This window comes from Rhinoderma darwinii, chromosome 6, assembly GCF_050947455.1.
Source record: "Rhinoderma darwinii isolate aRhiDar2 chromosome 6, aRhiDar2.hap1, whole genome shotgun sequence".
NCBI classification, from domain to species: Eukaryota; Metazoa; Chordata; class Amphibia; order Anura; family Rhinodermatidae; genus Rhinoderma; species Rhinoderma darwinii.
In genome coordinates, this window is record NC_134692.1 from 13,141,224 (window position 1) to 13,164,430 (window position 23,207).

Sequence of the window (23,207 nt, forward strand, 5' to 3'; positions counted from 1 at the left end):
CGGTCTTATAAAGCCGCTGCGGCTGAGAAATGTGCAACCTTTTTCTATTTCACATATCCGGGTAGATCGACAGACACGGGCACGACAACTTCACCAGCAGATTGGAAACCGCCATTGGCATTGGTTATGAGGCCCAAAAATGGTGGCCGTCTGATTGGGAGCTACACATATAGAACAGGACAACGTGAAGCCTTCCAAATCTTAGCGTCCACAAAGTAAAAAAAAATTATCTTATAAAAACCGACGGAACACAGAGATAAATTAAAAACGGTTCACAAAGATTTGACAATTTTTGGAAATTTTTATTCAAGTGTTCTTTTCCGGGTGAATGTATTTTTTTTTTGTAATGTTTTTAAAAACATGGGCGCGAGTACCCCCTGTGGGCACGAGTAACGCGTCCTTCAGTTTCTGAGCAAGTAGTAGAAGCAGCAATGATGGCAAAAGTGGGTGCAAAAAAGCACAAAACACGGGACTGCTGGAGGGCCATTATTGAAGGGGGAAGTCCCCTCGCGTCCGACCACACGTCAGTTTTTGTATTACAGTTCGCCAAGGCCATAGACCTGGCGTTGTAACAGGAGGTGCCACTAAGGCTTCGTTCCTGGCACCTGCAACAGTGTCCTGGTAAGGATAAAGCAGACTGAAGGTCTTTAATGGCCCATGACCACACTTGGTCCGAGGCGTGACTTTAGGTTTGCGGTCAGGTGCTATTTCCCTGTTCCTGCTCGAATAACAGCATGGCCAGCTGGGAACGAGAACCCAGTCCTTCCAGATTGCTTTGCACGCACCGGTGATAGATTTCCTCGCTGAGACGTGGGTTACAAGCCCGTGCGCGGTACAGCTGGAGAAGCGCCGGCTCCACGGCCCGGAAGACATGAAGTCCAGAGTAGCGAATAAACATCTCGTAGATATCCAGCATCTCCAAGATCTCCTCGTTCTCTTGCGCATCAGCCGTCATTTTTGTTCTGGCCGCCATGTAGTCGGCATTGTAGAAGCAAGCTTCGTCAAAAACGTCCTGGTCAAAGCGGCCGGCGTCCCGTACAAGTTCCAGGGTTCCCGAGGGAGACTGTTGCCCGTGCTCCGATACCTCGGGGTTGTAACCTTGGAAGTGAATGGGGAAGAAGACCTGCCAGTTGTTGATGGTGTTCATTCGGCAACGGTTGAGGAACTCCGAACTGACGTGGCTACCGACGCCGGCAAGGAAGAAGAGGGTGTCCACCGGGTGCTTCTTGGAGATGATATCCATGAGACGGATCTGAGAAGGAGCATCGGTCTTCACACTGATCCAGGGAATCTTGACGTCATGGTACTTGCGTTCATACTCTGCGATCTGGCTCTTGACTTGACCAAAAATGTCATTTTGGCTGACCTGCTGAGCTTGGAAGGGGTCGTAGATGAAGAGAAGGGTAAGAAGGGAGTTTTCGTTGCCTTGGATGTCTGTGAAGGACTGGAGGAAGCGGGTAGCATGCTCCCGGTCCTGTGCAGTCAGGGGTAGGATGACATTGATACGGCTGGCCTCGGTCACATAGGGCATAGGGATGATCTCTACCTCGCTGAGTGGACGGACAAGATGGACCCTCTTCGTTATGGAGCGGCTATGGCCCTTCTGAGTAATCAGTTCCAACTGGAGGTCCAACGTGTATTCCATGCCTCGCGTTGGGTCGAAGCGCCGGTAACCATTTAGAAGCTGCTGTTTGCGTACGTGCAGCACGGGCTGGTATTTGCGATTTAACTCATCGACGGCTGTGCTGATGACGTCAGTCACATCGGCAAGGTCGGCACCGATCAGCTCACACTTCGGAGAGTCATCGGCGCAGGAGAAGGTCTGTCCCTCGGTGAAGTAATCCCACTTCAGGACTTCAAAGCGTGTGCGTGGCTGGAAAGGGTGGTTGATTCCGAGAGGCCATGTGGCAGACTGCTCGCCCTCTACAGTCAGGCTGCTCGTGTTCTGGATCTCTCGCTGCAAAACATAACAAGAGAGAGGCGCTAAATTACTACAACAGTCTGCAAACCAATGGGAGTACATACAGTCCGACATGTCTGTGGGTCTAAATCATTGGGTATTAGGGGTGACCAGCATCTAAAAATCAGCACTATGGTCTTTCCTATGTTCTGTCTATGTCCAGACTATTAGCCAATGAGTCAGTTTATGAACTATTAGGAAGAGCGATGCAATTGATACTCTACAAATTCAGAAAATAAATGCCCGTGCTTGTTGGCATAGTCTGCAGTACCTTACCTATGCATGGATTAAAGTTTAGTGCAAGTTATTTTTGTGTAGTACCTACCGTATGACACTAGGGGGACCTATTATACGTATAACAAGACTAGAATTTAGGTATCTAGAAATAGAAGGGCAGGAAAGCTCAAGATCGGATATGATGCTACTTATAATGCGGCTTTAGGTAATCCTGACACTGATATAATAAAGGTACATGGGAAGCGACAAATTCTTAAAAAATTAGTACGATATAGATCAGCGTTCCGTTCCCCAAACCGCGGCTCTCAGGCTGCTACAGAACTACAAATCAAGGACATGTCAGGACATTCTGGGAGTTGTAGTTTTGCAACAGCTGGAGAGCCACAGGTTGGGGTACATGGGTGTAGACTATTGCATGGAGCCAATGATGCCAGCAGGTGTTAAACCCCTCCCCCCCTAACGTATCAAAAATACTCAGGTCCATGGTAACCTACTAAATTGGCCTCAATAATTTACCATTTTATGGGCCGCGTGGTAAAGGGTAATTATTAAATTAAAAAGGCAAGGAGAGCAAACACGGTACTGCCCTCATGGGCCCAATCAGATAAGGGGCCATCTGCCAACAAAGAACACGATAATATTCTACCACTAGGGGGAGCTCACTGAAGACAGATTTACAATGAAGTTCAATGGGGGCTGTATGAATCTGTATGCAGTGAGCACCCCCTAGTGGTGGCTACAGTGAAACCGAATTTTAGGAATCAAGGGAATATGCAGCTCTGCCCGGGGAAAAAAAAAAAAAAAAGTGGCTGTAGCCCCCTACGATAGATGTTATGAAGCTTAACAGCACCAAATTTTAGATTTATTAAAGATTACTATATAGGTACTAACCCAAACCCCCTCCCGTGGGAAGCTCAAAATATAAAATTCCCATACAAAGTCAATTTGGGAGTGGCCCTCGACCACTTTAATGTACGGTGCCAAGAAAGGTCGACGACTGCCCTGATTCTTGGTAAATGTAAAGAAAACAGCACTATTATTAAGAATGAAGAAAACTGAAAAATGAGAAGTATCTGAAACCCTTAGTCTGCGGCTCCGCATTCTATAAGGCGGCAAAAACCAGTCATACAGGTTGTTCGTGAACCAGTGAGAAAACAGATTTGAGCCCTTGTGTATGATGGGGGGGGGGGGGGTCAGAGGGTTCAGCATCAACCCCAGTACATTATATGACGGAGGCCGACTTGATATACACAGAACTAATCTACAGGCAACAGAACGAGGAATAGGATAAGGGGGCGCAAATAAAACCGCAAGAAGGAGTTCACCCACACATGGGAATTTAGTCTTTAACAATACTGACCACCATCTGCTGCCAAGCAGACTCCCGTTATACCTGGTGATGCAGCGGCATCCAGGTGGAGAACGAATGGAGAGGGGCGTGCGACTCTCCATTGATTTCTATGGGATATCTATTGATTCTACAACCTGGTGACCCCGGTTCTGGAGATAAGCTTTAAGTCCCAGAACTGGGACCTGCTCCTTCCAGACATTTCTGGCAGGTCCCGTGGATATGCCATAAAAGGTCTTCGATGGGAATACCCCCTTTAAGTGATAAAATTCTAGCTGCCTGCACTATCCGCCAGGAGACTAGGAATTCAATAATAACCTATTATGCCGTAAGCTTCAAAGTATAAAATGTATGCGCTAAGCTCCCTCTAGTGGCGGCTGCAAGAACCTTATTATTTAACTATACCTATGCAAGGGATTTGGAGCTCTATCAGAAAAACGGAGCTCTGAAAACTGTAAAGATACATTAAGAAATTGAAATCGGCACAGAATTATAGACCTACTATACAGAAAACGAATACAATCATAGTGTTGGAGGGCGGACATGGACTTTAGTGCATTCAGAAGAAGCTTGCTTCCACTATAGGATAATAAAATATTACTAAATTAAAGCAACCAGGTCTGTACAGCCGCCAATCAGCAGTCGGAGGGGGTCGCACTCACCTGTAGCTGTTCTATCTCTTGGTACGTCTTCTCCAGTTCCAGCTGAGCAAAGTGCTTATGAAGGCGATACATCTGTACCGGGTCCAGGACTGGGTGGGCTGTGAAGGTGACCTTGAAGTGGTCGTCAACCTCTCGATCGGGGTCCACATTCTTCCCTAGTTCAAAGTAACGATAACGTATTCCCTGCAGATAAAGCAAATGTGGGTCAGTCAGAACAGATGCATATATCGTTATATGAGGAGGAGGATGCTGGGGGTTATTACCTTCCATGGTCAGACATTTGATTTGCATTTGCCAGCAGCTAGAACTGTACTGAGGAGATGTAATACAGATAAATATAGCAATCTGTATAGGAACTATAAACCCGTGGTTACATACACAGAGCAATTCCATCAGGTATCAATCTATTATTGCACATAGGGGGCAGTATTATAGTAGTTATATTCTTGTATATAGGAGCAGTATTATAGTAGTTATATTCTTGTATATAGGGGGCAGTATTATAGTAGTTATATTCTTGTATATAGGGGCAGTATTATAGTAGTTATATTCTTGTATATAGGGGCAGTGTTATAGTAGTTATATTCTTGTATATAGGTGCAGTATTATAGTAGTTATATTCTTGTATATAGGGGGCAGTATTATAGTAGTTATATTCTTGTATATAGGGGCAGTATTATAGTAGTTATATTCTTGTATATAGGGGGCAGTATTATAGTAGTTATATTCTTGTATATAGGAGCAGTATTATAGTAGTTATATTCTTGTATATAGGAGCAGTATTATAGTAGTTATATTCTTGTATATAGGTGGCAGTATTATAGTAGTTATATTCTTGTATATAGGGGGCAGTATTATAGTAGTTATATTCTTGTATATAGGGGCAGTATTATAGTAGTTATATTCTTGTATATAGGAGCAGTATTATAGTAGTTATATTCTTGTATATAGGTGGCAGTATTATAGTAGTTATATTCTTGTATATAGGGGCAGTATTATAGTAGTTATATTCTTGTATATAGGGGCAGTATTATAGTAGTTATATTCTTGTATATAGGGGGCAGTATTATAGTAGTTATATTCTTGTATATAGGGGACAGTATTATAGTAGTTATATTCTTGTATATAGGGGACAGTATTATAGTAGTTATATTCTTGTATATAGGGGACAGTATTATAGTAGTTATATTCTTGTATATAGGAGCAGTATTATAGTAGTTATATTCTTGTATATAGGGGGCAGTATTATAGTAGTTATATTCTTGTATATAGGGGGCAGTATTATAGTAGTTATATTCTTGTACATAGGGGCAGTATTATAGTAGTTATATTCTTGTATATAGGTGGCAGTATTATACTAGTTATATTCTTGTACATATGGGCAGTATTATAGTAGTTATATTCTTGTATATAGGGGCAGTATTATAGCAGTTATATTCTTGTATATAGGAGCAGTATTATAGTAGTTATATTCTTGTACATAGGGGCAGTATTATAGTAGTTATATTCTTGTATATAGGTGGCAGTATTATACTAGTTATATTCTTGTACATATGGGCAGTATTATAGTAGTTATATTCTTGTATATAGGGGCAGTATTATAGTAGTTATATTCTTGTATATAGGGGGGCAGTATTATAGTAGTTATATTCTTGTATATAGGGGCAGTATTATAGTAGTTATATTCTTGCATATAGGAGCAGTATTATAGTAGTTATATTAGTGGATTTGGTAGACATTCAGCTTATAACATCTTGCCGCAAAATAAAATTTTTAAAAAACTGTCTCCTCCAAAGATAAGTGCATTTTCCCATATAACCTTGGTGGGCTTTCTGGAGCAATCTTGGCTGGAATTGCCCTTTAATGTTCTACATAACTAAAACGCAATTAATTTAGAATACATGCAAAAAAAAGTTGAATAAACCCCAGAGAAAATAGAAACAGTCAGTTTCACTACATAAATATTCGAACTTCACGATTTCCCAGTCCATACCACCAAAAAGCCAGGGCAGTGGGTACTTCGTGCTCCGCTCTGATAATTGCGGATCTTGCTGTAAAGCGGCCTCAATGCAAGTGCTGCAAAATCTTGGTATGTTACACAAAGCCGCCTTATAAACCCTCATATTGCAGGACCGAAGCGGAGAAAACAGCAGCTTTCTTCTTCTGCATACACACCGAGGTGCACGTACCTATAGCGGCGCACACAAAGATTTACTTTCCCATGATAATCATTCAAAGTACGTTAAATATTAACCACGTGAATTCCAGAGCTCAGAAAGCACTGGGTTTTTGTACAGGAGAGGGGAAAAAAAACAAAAAAACAGAACCCCGAAAACCTTTTTATCCCGTATCTTACATCCATGCGGAGAGGGGATTTGAGGTTACAGGCCAAAAGCCTGAGGCTGCACAACTAAGATTCTAATGACATGTCCCGTTCTGATTCCTCTGAGGGAAAGACTTTAGGACAGGTTTAGGGTATGTTCAGCGAAAACAGCTCCTGATTTTCAGACGTTTTTGGGACTACTCGTGTTTCTCGCGGCGTATTTTACGGACGTTATTGGAGCGTTTTTTCAATGGAGTCAATGAAAAGCGGCTCCAAAAGCGTCTTTTTACGCGCTGTATTTTGACAGCGACGCGTAAAATTAAAGCCTCATGGGAACAGAACATCGTAAAACCCACTGCAAGCAATGGGCAGATGTTGAGGCGTAATGGTGCCGTTTTTTCAGGCGTAAACGGCCCGACTTACGTCTGAAACCACTGCGTGTGAACATACCCTTATTAAAACAGTCTAAAGAAACAGTCTTTGCAATCACAGAACAACTGAGAGTGAAGGTCCTATTGGTTGCTATGGGCAACAACATTTTCTTTTAGACAATACAGATAAACGAGGCCCTTTGCGTGGATCCAAATCCCCAAAAATTTAATATCCCCATGTAACGGTTATTATTCCACCTAGTTAGGATGTAAATGGTGATTTGGATTCACAGAAAATCTCCATGACAAGTTGACATGCAATCAGTAGTGCAGTCTCAGGCTTCGGGCCTGTAAGTTGAAGTGATCGACAAGGTTTAATGCAGACTAGATGGCCTTTCTTTTGCTAGGGGTGGGGCAGTCATTCGCAAGCAACGACTCTTACCTCATGTTCGTCTACGCAGTTGACATGGGTGTAATCTATGATGCATCTTCCCAGCCACTCATCAGGCCTGGCGCTAAGGATATCATTGCGGCAGCTTTCCAAATGGGGCTGCAACTTTTTCAGGAGGCTTCGAGAGAGGAGATAACCGAACCCACCATAGCAGTATTTCCCCTCGGTGTCACCACCGATGAACTCCTCAGGCCGGCCCAGGTACAAGTCAGAATCAATTCTTAGATGAGCGGCAAGCTTAGAAATGCGGTGAGCCTCGGTGTAAGTGTCGTCCTGCACCAGATAGAACCAGTCATACTCTTGGATATAGTGATCCAGTAGATGCTTCACTGTCTGGTACATGTTCCAAATGGGCCGGTCATCTCCATGGGTCACCACCGACATGCCGTGAGGGAGTTTTCGACCACGCATGCCTGTGAAGTAGACAAGCTTCTCCAGCCGGTGACCTAGGGTGCGATTGACTGCTACCGCTAGGGTGTTCAGGGTGGTCTTGGACGTCAGGACACCAACAAAGAGCCGCTCTCTGATGCCAAGTTCTGTGCTTATGTAGCGAGATCTACAACCAAGGAAGAGAAAGAAAAAAAAATTAAGATGGCGGAAGAACCGATTTGGAAATTACAACCAGTTTACAAAACAGATTAAAAACAGTCTATACTTAAAATAAAAAAACAAAAACATTGCACCAAACGTAACAGCAGCAGATGGTTTTTAAAGGGGTTGTCTACCGGAAAAAGCTGGTGCAGCAATCCGCTCCCTCCGATAAGCCGCATCTAGGCATACGTTTCTCCAGCCGCTGCAGGGAAAATGTAGAATTACATGGTGGCCAGGTATGTAAAAGCCAGGATGTTCTCCTTTGTGGCACAGAGGTGGTGGCAGGGGTCTTGAGTGGGACCCCACCACTAGGATAACCATATTCCAACAGGGAATATAGGCAGGGGTTGGTGTCCATAGACAACCCCTACAGTGAAGTTTTCCATTTCCAAATTCATCCAAGTCTTGAAATGAGGAAATTCAAAATAAATACAAAGTTGCAGAACTTCTCCTATAAGAAGATTTAAGGGGGTTGTCTGGTTTCAAAAACCCCATTAGGTCCATTCCGGTCCCCAATCGATCAGCAACAGAGTGTCTCTGGAGGACCCAGCATGTCCATACATACAGCTTATTGAGAACTGTAATGCTGCTTTTCCCCTGTAGTTGCGCTGCAGGAGAATTGAAGGCTTGCCGTCAGATTACAGCTGATCACTAGTGGTCCCCTGTCATCTGCTTATCATGAAGGGATCCCTCTAAGAAAAGGGATTGTCCAAAGGGGACAATTCTATTAAGGCTGGGGTTTCAGCCATGTCGTCATGATGGGCAACATCTCTGAAGATTGGTTCTAATCCCATTCCTAAATGATTGACAAGTGTGACTGAGGAAGCCGCTTACTCCCAGTGATCCTACAAGTGCGGCAGAGTGGATTACAGGCTCCTCAGTCCACGACGTCAATCATGGAGCCCAATTATTTTAAGTGCACAACTTCTCAGCAAATATCCACATTCCTTTTGTCCAGCAACCTCGTTCTGTAAGATTCTTAATACCGCTTCTTCTGGATGAGCCGGGATCCCAGTAAGTGTCGCTGACAGGAGTTGCCCCCCCCCCCCCACTACGGTCATTAGTTTACCCTCTAATCTGCACTCAATAGCTATAGGTGAAAATATGGTAATTACAGACTTGGACGTAAAGCTGCCCAGAGTATATACACAATGTCAAATATAAAATAAAAAGTTAATTTGAGCAAAAACGCAAAATATTGGAGAACATTACAAATAGGACGTTTTTCAGTTCATATCTGGGCCAAAGGGACACGTGCGGGTGTCTGTACAGCAGCACATAGTGTCCCTATGGTTCTGTATTATGGAGCGGTGGGCCGTATATTGCCTCCATATAGGGTATCCCTCCATAATACAGCAGATTATGGAACATGCCTTTTTTCTTTTCCACTCATGGATTCCATATGAAATGTGTGAAGAAAAACCAATGCCAGTCAAAGCTGTAAAGGTTAACTGCCAAGCTACACGGGCAACCTACACCACCAAAAATACCATTATGGTAGGGAGCGGACAAATGGTCAAAATCTGTAGGTCTGTCATAGGACTACTTAAAGGGGTTCTCGGCTTTGGACAATCCCTACTTGTTAAAATGGGCTATTGACAATAAGCGGATCACAAGATGTCCCTGTGCTGGGACCTGAGGCGATCAGAGGTAATCTGGGGGAGGGGGGGGGGGCGGTGGCAGTAGTTTCCCTACAGCACCACCACAGGGAAAATGAAGTATTACACCGTGTCCATTCATATCAATGGGTTGTCCGTGTAATGCAGGATAGGACAGGTCCCCCAGAGACGCTCTACGTAACCGCTCTCCACTATGTCCAAGAGAGGAGGACCCTGAACAGAGCACCCCACCCCCCCTTTATTACCTCAGAATTCCCTAATAGGGTGTATGAAAATGGGTTTTCTGTACTGGACAACCCCTTTAAGTTATTAGAAAGTTCTGAGGAGGGTCCATTTTGACAGAGTGGATTGTGCAGCGTGTAACGTCTTTTATCAGCCTGGTGTATGTTCTGCTCTCACATCTGCGTTCTGTCCGTCTTGTTGTACTCGTGAATATAAAAAGTCTTTTTGTTCCAGGCTCTGCCAAGGTTGCTGTACGTACCCCAGAGAGGAGGAGGAGGAGGAGGAGGAGGAGGAGACGGGATTAGACCATGTAGAGACAGAAGCCGAAGTGTAAGATACCAAGACGTATCCCCGCCGCCCTCCCCCAGCAGAACAATCACCTGTCTGTAATGGAGACCAGCACCTTGAGTAAACTTTAACCCTAGAGAGAGAACACACACACACACACACACACACACACACACACACACACACACACACACACACACACACACACACACACACACCTCGTGGACCGAGAGAACCTATAGAAGGATGGGCTATATACTGCACCACCCAAATCACATCCAGCAGATAGGACATGAAGGAATTTTTTAGTAAATCACGATAAAATCGGATTCCTTGAGTCGTCCCCTTCTGTCAGGTTTGTTCTATTCAGACATTTCTTGGTTGTATTGGTCTTTGGGAACAGAGCAATATGGCCGCCATTATAGCTTCCACTAGGTTGGTCACCGAGCTTTTCCAGATGTCTGAATATCACGTTTGCACAGATCACACAGATGGGTGACGCATCAATAAGCCTATCGTTAAAAAGACAGGGGGTCCCTCCTTCAGGACCCTCATCTATTATTTAGAGTGTCAACAAAGAGCGTCGTTAGCTTTGAGGACCCAGGGTAATGCATGGACAATTACTCAGACAGCCCATTGATATGAATGGGCAGTTTAATGCTTTATTTCTCCTGTGGTGGCGCTGCATGGTCCCCTCACAGATTACACCTGATCGCTGTGACTCCAGGTGAGGGATAACCCATGATCAGCCCATGGTAGGGGAAAGGGACCTTTCAGCCAGGGATGGAGGAGCCAATGTGACTATTAGGGACCAGAAAAAAAAAAAAGTTCCATAGACCGTCCTAAACCGTTGGCAACATTAGCAAGTTTGTGGACGTATTTGCCACATGGTTGTGGGGGGGGATTTGTCCATCTTAATATTAAGGAATTGCTATTTATGCAAGATCAGAGGAGTACATACAATTCACGTAATGGGCATATTTTTTTTAGCTGCCACTGTAATGACATCACTAAAATGCCAACACAAGTGATGTAGTAATGTAAACCAGTGGCTCTGCTGTTTTTGCAGAACTACAATGCCCAGCATGTCCCGACAGTTACATGCTGGGAGTTGTAGGACTGCAACAATTGGAGATGAAAGCAAACCATCCACCTGGATGATATACTAGGAGTAGTGTTAAAGGCAGACGCGCACGCTGCCCGTCATCCACTACGTGGCACAGCTGCACAGACAAGTTATTTTTAGCCAAAAAACAGCTTAAGGCAACTTACAGGAAGGTCACATCTGACAAAGGATCTCGGACGCGTCGGTGATGCTACAGTGCAACAATACGACGGCGCAGCTCATAGCGGCGTAATATCCACTGCGACTGCAATACACATCTGGATATTAATATATGCAAGTTAAATATTCCTTCAAAGACTCAGAAGCAGTACAAGGGCTTGTTTATACCCCCGATCTTGTACGGCTGAACGTAGATTTGCCATTTAGGAGCCTAGAAAAGCTCAGTGGCAGCACAGTGGACGCAGTCATGACGGATAATAAGTTCCAACAAGCTTTTATTTTAGAAAAATCGGAATAATGCGGTCCAAGATAAAGAACGGCATGACCAGACTACTGCCAAGCCTTTTTACCCTTCTTTCCTGTCAGAATCGTGGCAATCTTGTAAGAGACCCTGGTTGCTATGGGTACACTGCATAACTACCAGTCTTTTCAATGGGGTTGTCAGGAAGCGCATCCATAGCAACCAATCTGCCTCAGATTAAGGTAAGAGTACCGGCAGCTGAAGGCACAGAGCAAAGAGCCTGGTCAGGACTTAAACCAGGCCCTTTCTAGTGGTCTCCAAACTGCGACTCTAGAAAACTACAACTCCCAGCATGCCCCGACAGACTGCGAGAGCCACAGGTTGGCGAGCACCATCTTCCTGCCATATTAAAGGTGGAGAATCTTCACTCAGTACCGGCTGCTCATGTACATTAAATTTAACAGCGTCTCATGAATATTTCTCCTCCGCTAAGAAAATTCCTCTCGTAAATCCAGGCTAGAAGGAAAGCTCTGGGGGTTCTGGAGAAAAATCACTGCCTTTGATCTTCGGGGTATTAGATTATTGTCCCAATTAGCTGCAGGTGAAATGGAAGCAGCTGCTGGAAAACCAGAATATACGTGCAGATGAGACGTACATGAAAACCGATGCTCCGGAGCGTAGTCTTGTGTGAAGTGACTTACAAACGGAAACGTATTAGAAATTCGCTCTCGGCGCCAACTGATCTGTGACCTTCAGTGACTGTCCTCCATTAAAAACCCCTCAGACATTCACTGGTCAAATGTAGATCCGGTTTGGCGATATTAAGGCTTTAAAAAGCACAATCACCGCTGAGCACCCCAGTTCACGTAGAATTAATCTACATAAAAAGCCAAGTCTCGTAAATACATTACATTATTGAGCCAGAGTTACATCCTGTATTATACTCCAGAGCTGCACTCACTATTCTGCTGGTGGAGTCACTGTGTACACACATTACATGACTTATCCTGTACTGATCATGAGTTACATCCTGTATTATACTCCAGAGCTGCACTCACTATTCTGCTGGTGGAGTCACTGTGTACATTACATTACATTACTTCTCCTGTACTGATCCTGATGTTACATCCTGTATTATACTCCAGAGCTGCACTCACTATTCTGCTGGTGGAGTCACTGTGTACATTACATTACATTACTTATCCTGTACTGATCCAGAGTTACATCCTGTATTATACTCCAGAGCTGCACTCACTATTCTGCAGGGTACAGGGTTAAAATTTCCACGTATAGAACTTGTAAAGAGGAGATCCCAGAAAACAAATAATCAGAACACCAGGCACTATACAGTCATTTAATGTAGGAAAAACTAACTGCTCCCCCCCCCCCCCCCCAGCTCAGATGCCAAAGGGTCAACATTGGTCAAAGGTTTCCCAACGACCAGCACAGTTGGTCCTTTAAAGGGGTTTTCTACCATAGCAAGTCATAGCCTACCATATACCATCACTTACTGATCAGTGGGGGTCCGACTGCAGGGAACTCCCACAAATATTTATAATAAAGTATTAGCCGCACTAGCCAAGAACTGCAGCTCCTTTAATATTTCCCTGCTCCGGGCCACCAGGTTAGATGGGCTGTGTTGGTATTCCCGGCCATCCGCTTGACCACGGGCACCGCTGAGCAGGAGAAAAGCGAGTATTCTGGCGTATCCCAGTGATATAGGCCATATCATTCTACGGCGGGAACACCCCTTTAAGTTTACCAATCCTGGCAGAACATTTCTCGCCTTTACAACGGCAGCCGTTTTGGACCCCAGACTGCAGGTCGCTCCAAATCTCTTTGATTCGAGCTTATCGCCCATGCAGCTTTGTTTTTCTGGCACCGCCATGTCGATTTCTTCCAGCAGATAGGCAGCTAGGAACAATCAAACTGTGTACAAACACGGCTCAGCTGTACATCTGCAACTGATAAATCCGTCCGAGACGGCAAGTGTTTCTCTGAATGGAGTGCGCTCCTTCCTGCGCAGTGACAGCCGCCGCCGTCTGTAGTTCTGCCAGTAGTTTAGAAGACTTTGCCACTGATAAAAAACACGGTGTGCATGACCTGGGGCCTTCTCTACTGTCTCAATGGGATCTCTACAGTTGAAGTCACATACAGTGTGCATATTCGTTTTACCATATAAAATGGTCTAACATTGTTAACCCTGAGCTTCCTGTCTCATGAATAGAACTCCAGAATTACAGTAAAGACTGACACAAGCAAAGCAGTAGAGGGGATGTAAATGCCCAACTATGCAGATGTAGGCTTAGTTTAGGGTCAGTTGCTAAGCCAGTAAAGCTCTTAGAGAGGAGTATGAGAATATTTGACAACCACATCCGCCTTTTATCTGCGTTCCGCCATGGTTCCTGAGGAAGCGATCGCGCTAGAATCTTCTTCGTAGCCGATGTCACATGATATATGGCAGCTGCGTATTGTTTTTCTATCAGCGTATGTGGTTAATGACCAGAGATTCACAAACCACTTCTCAAAACCAGAGTACGAGGACAGAATGCTGATTGTAGACATGGAGTCATTGAAAATACAAGCCGTCAGCGCAAAAAGTGGAGATTGCGGAATACATTCAGTCAGACAAAATGTGGGCAGTCCAGTGAAGACCCCCCCCCCCCATTATCAAATACCTTAGTAGAGAATTCTGAGAGAGGAAAGGTGGGGGGGGGGGTCCCTTATACAGACTCCTCTTAGCCCATTTCAATGAGAACTGTGTAATACTCTATTTCCCCAGTGGTGGCACTGCAGAGGAATGGAACACTTATTGCCAGCTTAGCCAACTGATCGCTGGGGATCGATTATTTTGAGCTACATCTCATTCTCCAGTCACCTCCAAAGCAGTATTCAAAATTCTGCTAGCAGCCACTGTGACAGGCATTATCCACAGCAGCTCCATTCTTTCCTTAGGAGGTGGTTGGGAGACCCCCGTTCTTGGCATAGGTGTGAGTCCCTGGGGTGAGGGACCTGCATCTAGTAGACCTTTATGGCATATCCTGTAAACACCCCTTTAAAATATGGCTTATTTGACCCAAAGTGTAAAAAGAGATCTCTACAACCCACATCAACTGTCATGTGACAAGGCATCACGTCTTATGGAGCCAGGAGAGATTTGACGTATAGGACCTACTTTTATAAGATGGAAGACCCCCTTTAAGCATTTTCCCATAATGCACCATGGTGTAATGAGACATCAGACTACTACAGAGCCAGGGGTAAACACTACATCTCCCACAATGCAGGACAGCAGAAAATATTACATGCAGGTATATTACACAGGGTTCATAGTGCTGTCGTTTTTAGTAGTCCACACTCCGCATTGCCTGTGCCCGGCCTGGTATAGCTGGAACATTTGCTCCATAGTCATCTGCGGTCTGAGTGACGCCTCCGAGTGGGAAGACTGGCAGGAAACGAACACCAACAGCAGGTAGCGGAGATCTTGGAGACGAGGGCACTGCCAGGTTAATCCCGTAGGGGAGTGAAACGACAGAGGAAACAGTAACGAGGGCTCAGCGGTGCTTATTAAGTGACCCGCTAAGTGCCAGTCTATGGAGGGTGAGCAGTGCCCTGTACCAGGGAAAGTGCCCCTTATACTGAGAGTAAATCTGAACGGATTCACATCAAGTGAAAATGAAAACCTGGTGGCAAAGACCTTTAAAACAGAAACCTGAGCCGGACACCTGGACGGACCCTTTAAGATTAGCACATCTGCCACCTTCATCTGTACCCACTGAATGGCAATGCCCATTATGGGGCAAAGACCGTGCATGTAGTTTACGGAAATAATGAACCCTCTCTGTAGGGTGGGGGGGGGGGGGTTCATCATGCATAGATACTGTCCAGCCCCATAGCATGGTTAAGTAGGAACGCAAATCAGATATTAGCCCCCTGATTAGCACCGGGGAAGACTCATTTGTGGGGCACTCATGCCGCTTGGCTGTGTTCCCATTGCGTTCGAACCCTAGGTTCAGCATTTGCACCAGGAAAGCACAAATCTCTTCACTGCTTTCTGCCCTGATAGTTTGTTACAATGTATCAGTGAAGGTAGGGCTAGTGCTCCATGGAAACCTGGAGTCTTTTTTAGTAAAATGACTAGAAAGCAAATTTCACCACCCCCACCCCAAAAAACGTTTGCCTGCTTGCGCAAAAAAAAAAAAAAAAAAGTCATGCTCTTTCTACGAGCGGTATCCGCCTCGGAGCTCCCGTTGAAATCAATGGAAGGTAGAAAAACCTGCGTCACTTGTTTGTGCCATTTTTTGCATTCCATGTATCAACCTGGATTCCAATTCTCAGAGGATTGTCTAGACTGTAAACAATTGTAACAACTCCTCAGCTGTGAGAAGTAGTATTAGATCTGTACAGGTTTTTAGCTTCTGGATGTAAACAAGAATGCTGTCAGTGAATAGAAACAAACAGATCTTGAAGACAGTGAAGACTTGGAACACAAAGTACATTAGAAAGCTGCAGAACTTCATTTACGGAATACGTTTTTTAGTCAATGTTACAGGAGGACCGTACATTACAGAGCGCCGCAATCAATAACCCCACTTCTGCGTACGAGCTGCACGACAATTAGGTCAGCGAGAAATTCATTGGGGGGGGGTTAGATCCAGCACATTTTTCCGCTCACACCCCCTGTAGATCCTCTGCAGCTGGACAGATTCCCGGAATCACCTGGTGATCGCACTCCCGTGTCCTCAGACCTTCGCCCCCCGACGAGCTGCTGGTAGCGGATGACTAAGGAGCCATAACCCACCATATGTAACGCATCATCCGCTGACTGAACTCAACCCCCATAAGTGGGTGTCAAGGTCACCGCCATATGAAACACAAGGGAGAGGCGTCCAATAAAACCCGATCAGCCGTGTACTCGCCCTGTAAAGAAGAACCAGCTCCTCTATACGGGGAATAAGACCCCCAAGAAGCCTATATAAAAAGAACATAATATCCCTCCTCTCTTTTTTCCTGGAAACGCCGGATAACAGTCATTACAGCTTGCAAATTTGTTGTCACTCAGCTTTCCCAGACTCCTGAATGTCAAAAATGTTCCAGCATTGGCTAGATTGTTCCAGAGTTTCACACCTGACGTACTGATATCTGAAGAGGCTGGGGGGGGGGGGGGGGGGCGGTTAGATTGTTTCACCTGCTTGCTGAAGGTGAACGAAGACTTGGGGACACGGTCCTTTAACCGGTTTCCGCATGGCACTTGAATAAACCGTCTCACGAGTTCTTAAAGGGAAAACTGCATCTGACATTTGTTGCAAATGCAAGGTAAAAAGTTTAGGGGGACATAAACCAGTGCGGACGGTGCTAGGGCTTTTTAAAGTGTTGAACCTCCTCGGCCCAAAGCTTACAGAACAAATTCTAGGTGAAATTTCCAGTTGAAGGCCCTATGAACTGAATTTCTTCTTATAATCAAGGCTAAGTAAATAAGATTTAAGGCTAATAAGATTCTGCAAATTAAAAAAAAAAAAAAATGGATTGTATTTTCAAGATCTCCGTTTGCAGTCAGTGAATGGGATTATTATAATTTACATTCAGAGGCTGCAAACCCAGACAAGACCTAATGCTTCTTTGCAAACCGAGGATTTGCTGCAATTGTATTCAGTCTAAACAATTCTATAAACCCATCAGCAGCGCAAATTTCTCTCCTGTCCTGATAGTTTGTTACAATGTACCAGTGAAGGTAAAAATGTATCAATCAATCTGGACTCCAGGCTGTTTAGATCAGAGAAAGGTCTAGACTAGGCACATTTTTAACTAACCCAGAGCTGGGAAAAAGAAAAAAAAAAAAATAGATTTGGTCTGTATGTAAAAAAGTTGAATGTTCCCATTCACAGACATCAAGCAGAAATCTTGAAACCGGTGAGGAATTGAAGGCACAATGTGTATTAGAAATTTGCAGAAATTTTGGTAAGTAAACGGGCTCCAGGAAACGCAGGCAGCCCAGAGATGGACGGACGGAGGGGCCCCGACTGTACACGAAGGAAATTGCCATCAGGAAGTCATTAAAACTAATGTGAAACATCTTCATTTTGTAAGTAGCAGAAGTCTCTGGAGTTCAGAGAACCGAGGAAAAACGAGGGCCCCCCACCCGATAATGGAGACCCATCGTTCCCATTTACAGAAATTATATTTACACCCCCCCCCCCCCCACACGAGGGGTCACTTTACAGCTCCTATTAACTTCATAGGCCCCTGTGGGCATTGGAGTTAATGCAGCCCCCCCCCCCCCCAAAAAAAAGCACAGTAACAAGGAAATGTATCATCCACAAATGGCTTCCTGAAGTGCGGACTACAGGCAGGACAAATAAACACGTCAGGGGCTCTGAAAGGGAGAGTGACCGCACTTCAGGAAGACATTACAGCCCCGCAGGAAGAAGCGCCACATAATCGTCTTGTGAATGGACGCATTGTACTTCATGTAAAGCCCGGCGTTCCTACAGCATAGACGGGCACCACTGAGGGGTCTCCAGTCACTGTCCGATGCTTAAGGGCACTTAGTAGGGAAAAATTTTTAAATACCTCCAATGACGTTCATTATTTCACCTTCTGGGAAAGCTGGGTGACAAATATATCGTCCATTTGGGTTTCCCAGGAATCCTCAGATTCAGAATAACAAATAGTTACAGTTATCCATCACCAGCTTCCATGTTGAAACAGATATTCAGACTGGCCGTTCAGGAGTCTGGGAAAGCTGGGTAGCTGACAAAAGTAGGTAGTCCACTAGATCCACTTCCAAACAAGCAGGGTATAAGGAGTGGTATAGGTGAGCATGTGAACGGGTTTCCCTTTAACAGCAGCAGAAGCTGTAATAGCGGCCATTTTGGTTGTCACCCAGCTTTCCCAGAAACGGATCACTGACAGAATAATATCTGCTTACTGCGAGGACCTGCTATAATCAGCAATCCCAGTACATGACCTATAGGGTCAGTGACCTGTTCATTGGGGGTTCACAGACTGTTGTGACTTCATTGACAGGAAGCAGTTTGTTTACACTGTACACAGGAGAAGATTGGAAGCACTCAGACAGTAGATATTGTTTAGGTCCTGGGTCAAAGGTCAAACCTATATAATTTTATGGGTAAGACCTCCCCCCAAGTGTCTACCCTAATAAGATCCTAATGGAAAGACGCTAAGACAAAACACAGGGCCCCAAAAAAAGGGCGAAGACGTGGCTGTAGTTTCTGGACCCGAGCCGTACCCGCGACGCTACTGGCACATTAGACGTAGAAAAGGGCCGTGGCATGAGAAAAATTAAAAGGATTTCCCGTAGGAAAGTCTCCTACAGCCAATACAAAAAATAATGATGATTTATTAAAAAAAACGTGCGCCATTTTTGACACAAAATATTAGTGTAAGTGTACGCCAGCCGTGATGTGGCGCAAGGGCAAGAAAGGTGTCAAAGGCGGTGTCCACATCTGGGCTGACGGATGCGTTTTGAGCCTTCATAGAAGATTCCGTCAGTGTTGACGGGAAGAATAGCGCTGCGTGAAAAACGATAGAACTTGATGCGCCCCATTATAAATCAACGCGGTCTGTCGGGTGCCGGTAGTATCCGTCGTATGACACTGCATGATGGTTTCTATCAACGGCAGCCACAACGCAAATGTGAGAATACAGTAGGCGGACACGGCTAGCAAGCTGCGCCAAATATTATACAGCGGCCTGTTCACATCAGCGTTCGGTTTCCGTTGACGGGTTCCGTCAGACCTTTCCGTTGGAGGAGCCCATCAACGGAAACCATAGCTTCCTTCTGCATTACCCTTGACTTGAATGGCAAAAGGTCTGATGGGACCAAACGGGACCCGAACGCAGATGTTGGTAGATTTATATCATTTCTGTCGCCCGACTACATCGTATGGGACATGACATTGCACAACATAAATTTAGGTGCATTTGCCGGATTATCAGAGATTGACTTATAAATTGGTCTCCGCATGAAGATAAATAAAGCCTAAAACAGCACAACCAAAAAAAATACAAAAAAAATTTTTTTTTAAATTATATACATTTTTTTTCTTAACCCGAGGAATTTCCTAATTGGTTTTCTCTGCTCAGTCTTCTGATCTCGAATTATTTTGCAGTTCTGCGCCAGATTACCAGATTTAAGATGATAAAATATACCGGATTAAAGGAATTCGGCTTCGTTCACGGGTTGCGTCGGAGCTTTCTGTCACGGGAACCCATGATTGCACCACCATTGATTTCAATGGTGACGGATCCGGTGCACATGGTTTCCGTTTGTCACCGTTGCGTAAGGGTTTCGTTGTTTTGACTGAATGAACAGCGCAGTCCGACTACAGTATTGATTCCGTCAGAACCCTTACACAACGGTAACAAAAGAAAAGCATTTGCACCGGATCCGTCACCACTGAAATCAATAGTGATGCGAATGGAAACCTATGGTTTCCGTTTGGATCCCGTTCATGGGTTCCCCTGACAGAAAGGTCTGATGGATCCGAACGGAGCCTTAGTTTTCACAACACAGCAGTGGTATCCCACCTGTGGCCCTCCAGCTGTTGAAAACAACAACAACAACTCTCATCAGAGCCACAGATTGGACACCACCGCTACAATGTCCCCCCTCCCCCAGTCAGAACACTTATCGTACCCGTTGCAACAGTTTCCATAGTCGACAGACGCAAATGCTACAATCAGCCATGGAAAACCAGGTCATACCAGCAGTACAAGGGATTTTTAAATAAACTATTCAATCAGTTCTATCCATCTCTGGGAAAGCTGGGTGACAATCAATATGGCCGTTAATCCAGCCCCAACATCTTTCCCAGAATCCTGAATGCCAACTCTTGTAACCCAACAATACAGGAGATGGGGAGGTATCAGTGGGCAGACCGGTCAGTTACAAATCCTGGGAAAGCTGGGTGAATGTCCTAGAGAGCTGATGTGGAGGATTTGTGGTGCGAATTTCACATCGCAAATCTGCAGCAATTTACAGTACAAAAAAAAAAAAAAAAAAAAAAGCCAATGGGGCTTTTGAAATCCTCTCCACATGTAGTGGAAAAAAATTTGCAGCCTGCTCGTTCTTGTGCCGAGTGGGCACAATGGGCGTGAAAACACCCCAATATAGAACACGAATTTGTAGCAAGATACAGTTGCCACGTCTGGACGCACCAGTCCACACAAAATCTTTCGAAAAGGATTTGGACACAGAAACCGCATCTGATTCAGCGCCGAGAAGCGTCCAAAATGCCCCCCATTGATTTCAATGGGAGAAATTGTTGCTTTGTCCCCCAGGTGGCTTTTGGCCACCGCACGGGGGGCGGGGGGGGGGGGGGGGTTTGGGGGCAGCATGTCCGTTTCTGAGCTTTTTTTTTTTTTTTTTGTATTAGCTTCAATGGCCGTGGGTGAAAAATGTGGCAGTTCAAAACCTTCCTCAAAAATCCTGAAGGAGTGGAGGCAGATTATTTTAATTTTTTGTGCGTTTGGAATCATAGGGGTAGATATTCTAGTTTCCACCCAGCTTTCCCAGAAACAAACATGAAAAGGCCAAATACAATGTAACAATAGGACGAGAGGAAACTAATTAAAAAAAGTTTAGCTATTTTTTTCTACTTAAAGGGGAAACGCTCAATTCTTCAATTACCCAAATGATCCTCCGACGACCCAATTATTACCCATCAGAAATATTTTTCACCCTCAACCCAGCCCGCCCATTGGCTAAATAGATGTTACTTTCGAGACCAGTCGTTTCGGTGCCATGCTGGCCAAAAAGTGTCACTTCTACCCATTTGCCTACTGGGAGAAGCCGGAGACTACGAGGTCAACCAATATCATCCAAAATAGTCAACAATAAGGGTATGTGCACAACGAATTTTCAGACGTAATGGAGGAGTTTTACGCCTTGAATTACGGCTGAAAAGACGGCTCCAATACGTCGGCAAACCTCTGCCCATTGCTTGCGATGGGTCTTACAATGTTCTGTGCCGACGGCCTGTCATTTTACACGTCGCTGTCAAAAGACGGCGCGTAAAATTACAGCCACGTCAAAGAAGTGCAGGACGCTTCTTGGGACGTAATTGGAGCCGTTTTTTTCATTGACTCCAATGAAAACCAGCTCCAATTACGTCCGAAAAAGACGCCGTGCAAAACTAGAGTACGTGCAAAAACGTCTGAAATTCAGGCGCTGTGTTCTTCTGAAAACGGATCCGTAATTTCAGACGTATTTGGCGTTGCCGTGTGAACATAGCCTTAATCAAATCAAGCAAAAAGGGAACAAAACTTCACCCACTGGAGGAAACCGTCACACGGAAAGAAAAGCCAGAAGCCAAGAAAGTCTTTCAACATCCCGCACACTATAATAAGGGGATAGGTCTGGTCCCGGAGCCTAATAACATGGCACAGAGTTACTCACCCCCCACCAACACTTACAGGGCCATTACAGACAATTTAAACTTTCCTTACATAGAAAGTTCCAAAGACTCCGAGACATGAGAACGTCCCTGGCGTAATTGTGACGATCGCTCAAACGCTCCAGGGCAGACGAGTTACAGGAGGTGGAAACAAAGAGTCCTACTCACCGGACAGGTTTCTTCTGCAGCTTCCGGGGGTCCGGCGGATTGTACGGGATGATCTTGGGTTCGAAGCTCTCATTGTTGTCCATACCAGAAAGAACAGAGTTGGGCTTCCTTACAATGCCCACATCTTGCCCAAAATCGTTCAGTCCTCCTTGCCCAGGGAGTCTTGGACCACTCCCACAAGGTTCTTCCACCCAGGTGACACTAAGCAAACTGAGCGTGAAGCCCAGCGAGATGCCAATCACCACCGGGCCCACGGGCCGCATCAAGGATAGTACCATGGATAGTCTCTTCGCCATCTAGGCACCAGGAGTTGCCAACCAGCACCAGGGGGGCACTGGACAACAATCAGAGGCTCAACTATAGGATTCAGTGAACCCGGGTCATCTCCAGAATCCCACAACTCTGTAGTCAAGAAGGTCGGAGATGTTCCTCAAGGTGGGAGAATTAGGCGATGAGGATGGAGTGAAGGATCCAAGGGATGGAAAGAATACGTGATAGAGGTGCAGAGGGAAAATTGGGGAGGTAGTAGAAGAAAATGGGGATGATTTAAAGGGCAATGGGGGGGGGGGGAGGATAAAGGAAATGTAGGAAGAGATCTAAGGAAAGGAGAAATAGCAAATGAAGAAGCTGGAGGAGATCGGTGACCACAGGAGGGAAGTAGAGGGACAAGGATGTAATAGAGTATAGAATAAAGGTGTGCAGGGAGGAAGGAGGTGTAATACAGGCAGAGGAGGACGAGATTCGGGTCAATGGCCACCAGTCCGATCACATTTCAAGGGGGTCTCTACCCAGCGCCGTCTCCCCTTAGGACCGATCCTTCTTGTAGTCAGTATCACCCCGTCCAGAGCACGCAGCCCAAGTCTCATTCACGCCTCCTCCTCCTCCTCCTCTAATAACAGCTCCCAGCAGCCCTCTGACGTGTCACCTTCTCAGCACCGCCCCTTCCCGCCTTCGTCACTCCCACGTCATCGCCCGCAACCACGCCTCTTACCTACTTCACTGAGAGACGTGGAACGCAAATGC

General features: G+C 45.3%; 1 protein-coding gene across 2 annotated transcripts; it reads right to left on the reverse strand.

Annotated features, from left to right (window-relative positions):
* Positions 1–281: 281 nt before the first annotated feature.
* Positions 282–23,100, reverse strand: CHPF (chondroitin polymerizing factor). 2 transcript variants are annotated; one of them, XM_075829178.1, is made up of 4 exons: positions 22,185–23,100; positions 7,344–7,908; positions 4,208–4,390; positions 282–1,957 (listed from the first exon to the last, which is right to left on the reverse strand). In XM_075829178.1, exons 1-4 carry the CDS (start codon positions 22,478–22,480, stop codon positions 698–700), a joined length of 2,304 nt encoding a protein of 767 aa, XP_075685293.1. In that variant the 5' UTR covers positions 22,481–23,100; the 3' UTR covers positions 282–697. The 2 variants fall into 2 exon arrangements, with proteins under 2 accessions (XP_075685293.1, XP_075685294.1); XM_075829179.1 differs by lacking the exon at positions 22,185–23,100 and adding an exon at positions 8,078–8,947.
* Positions 23,101–23,207: the final 107 nt, after the last annotated feature.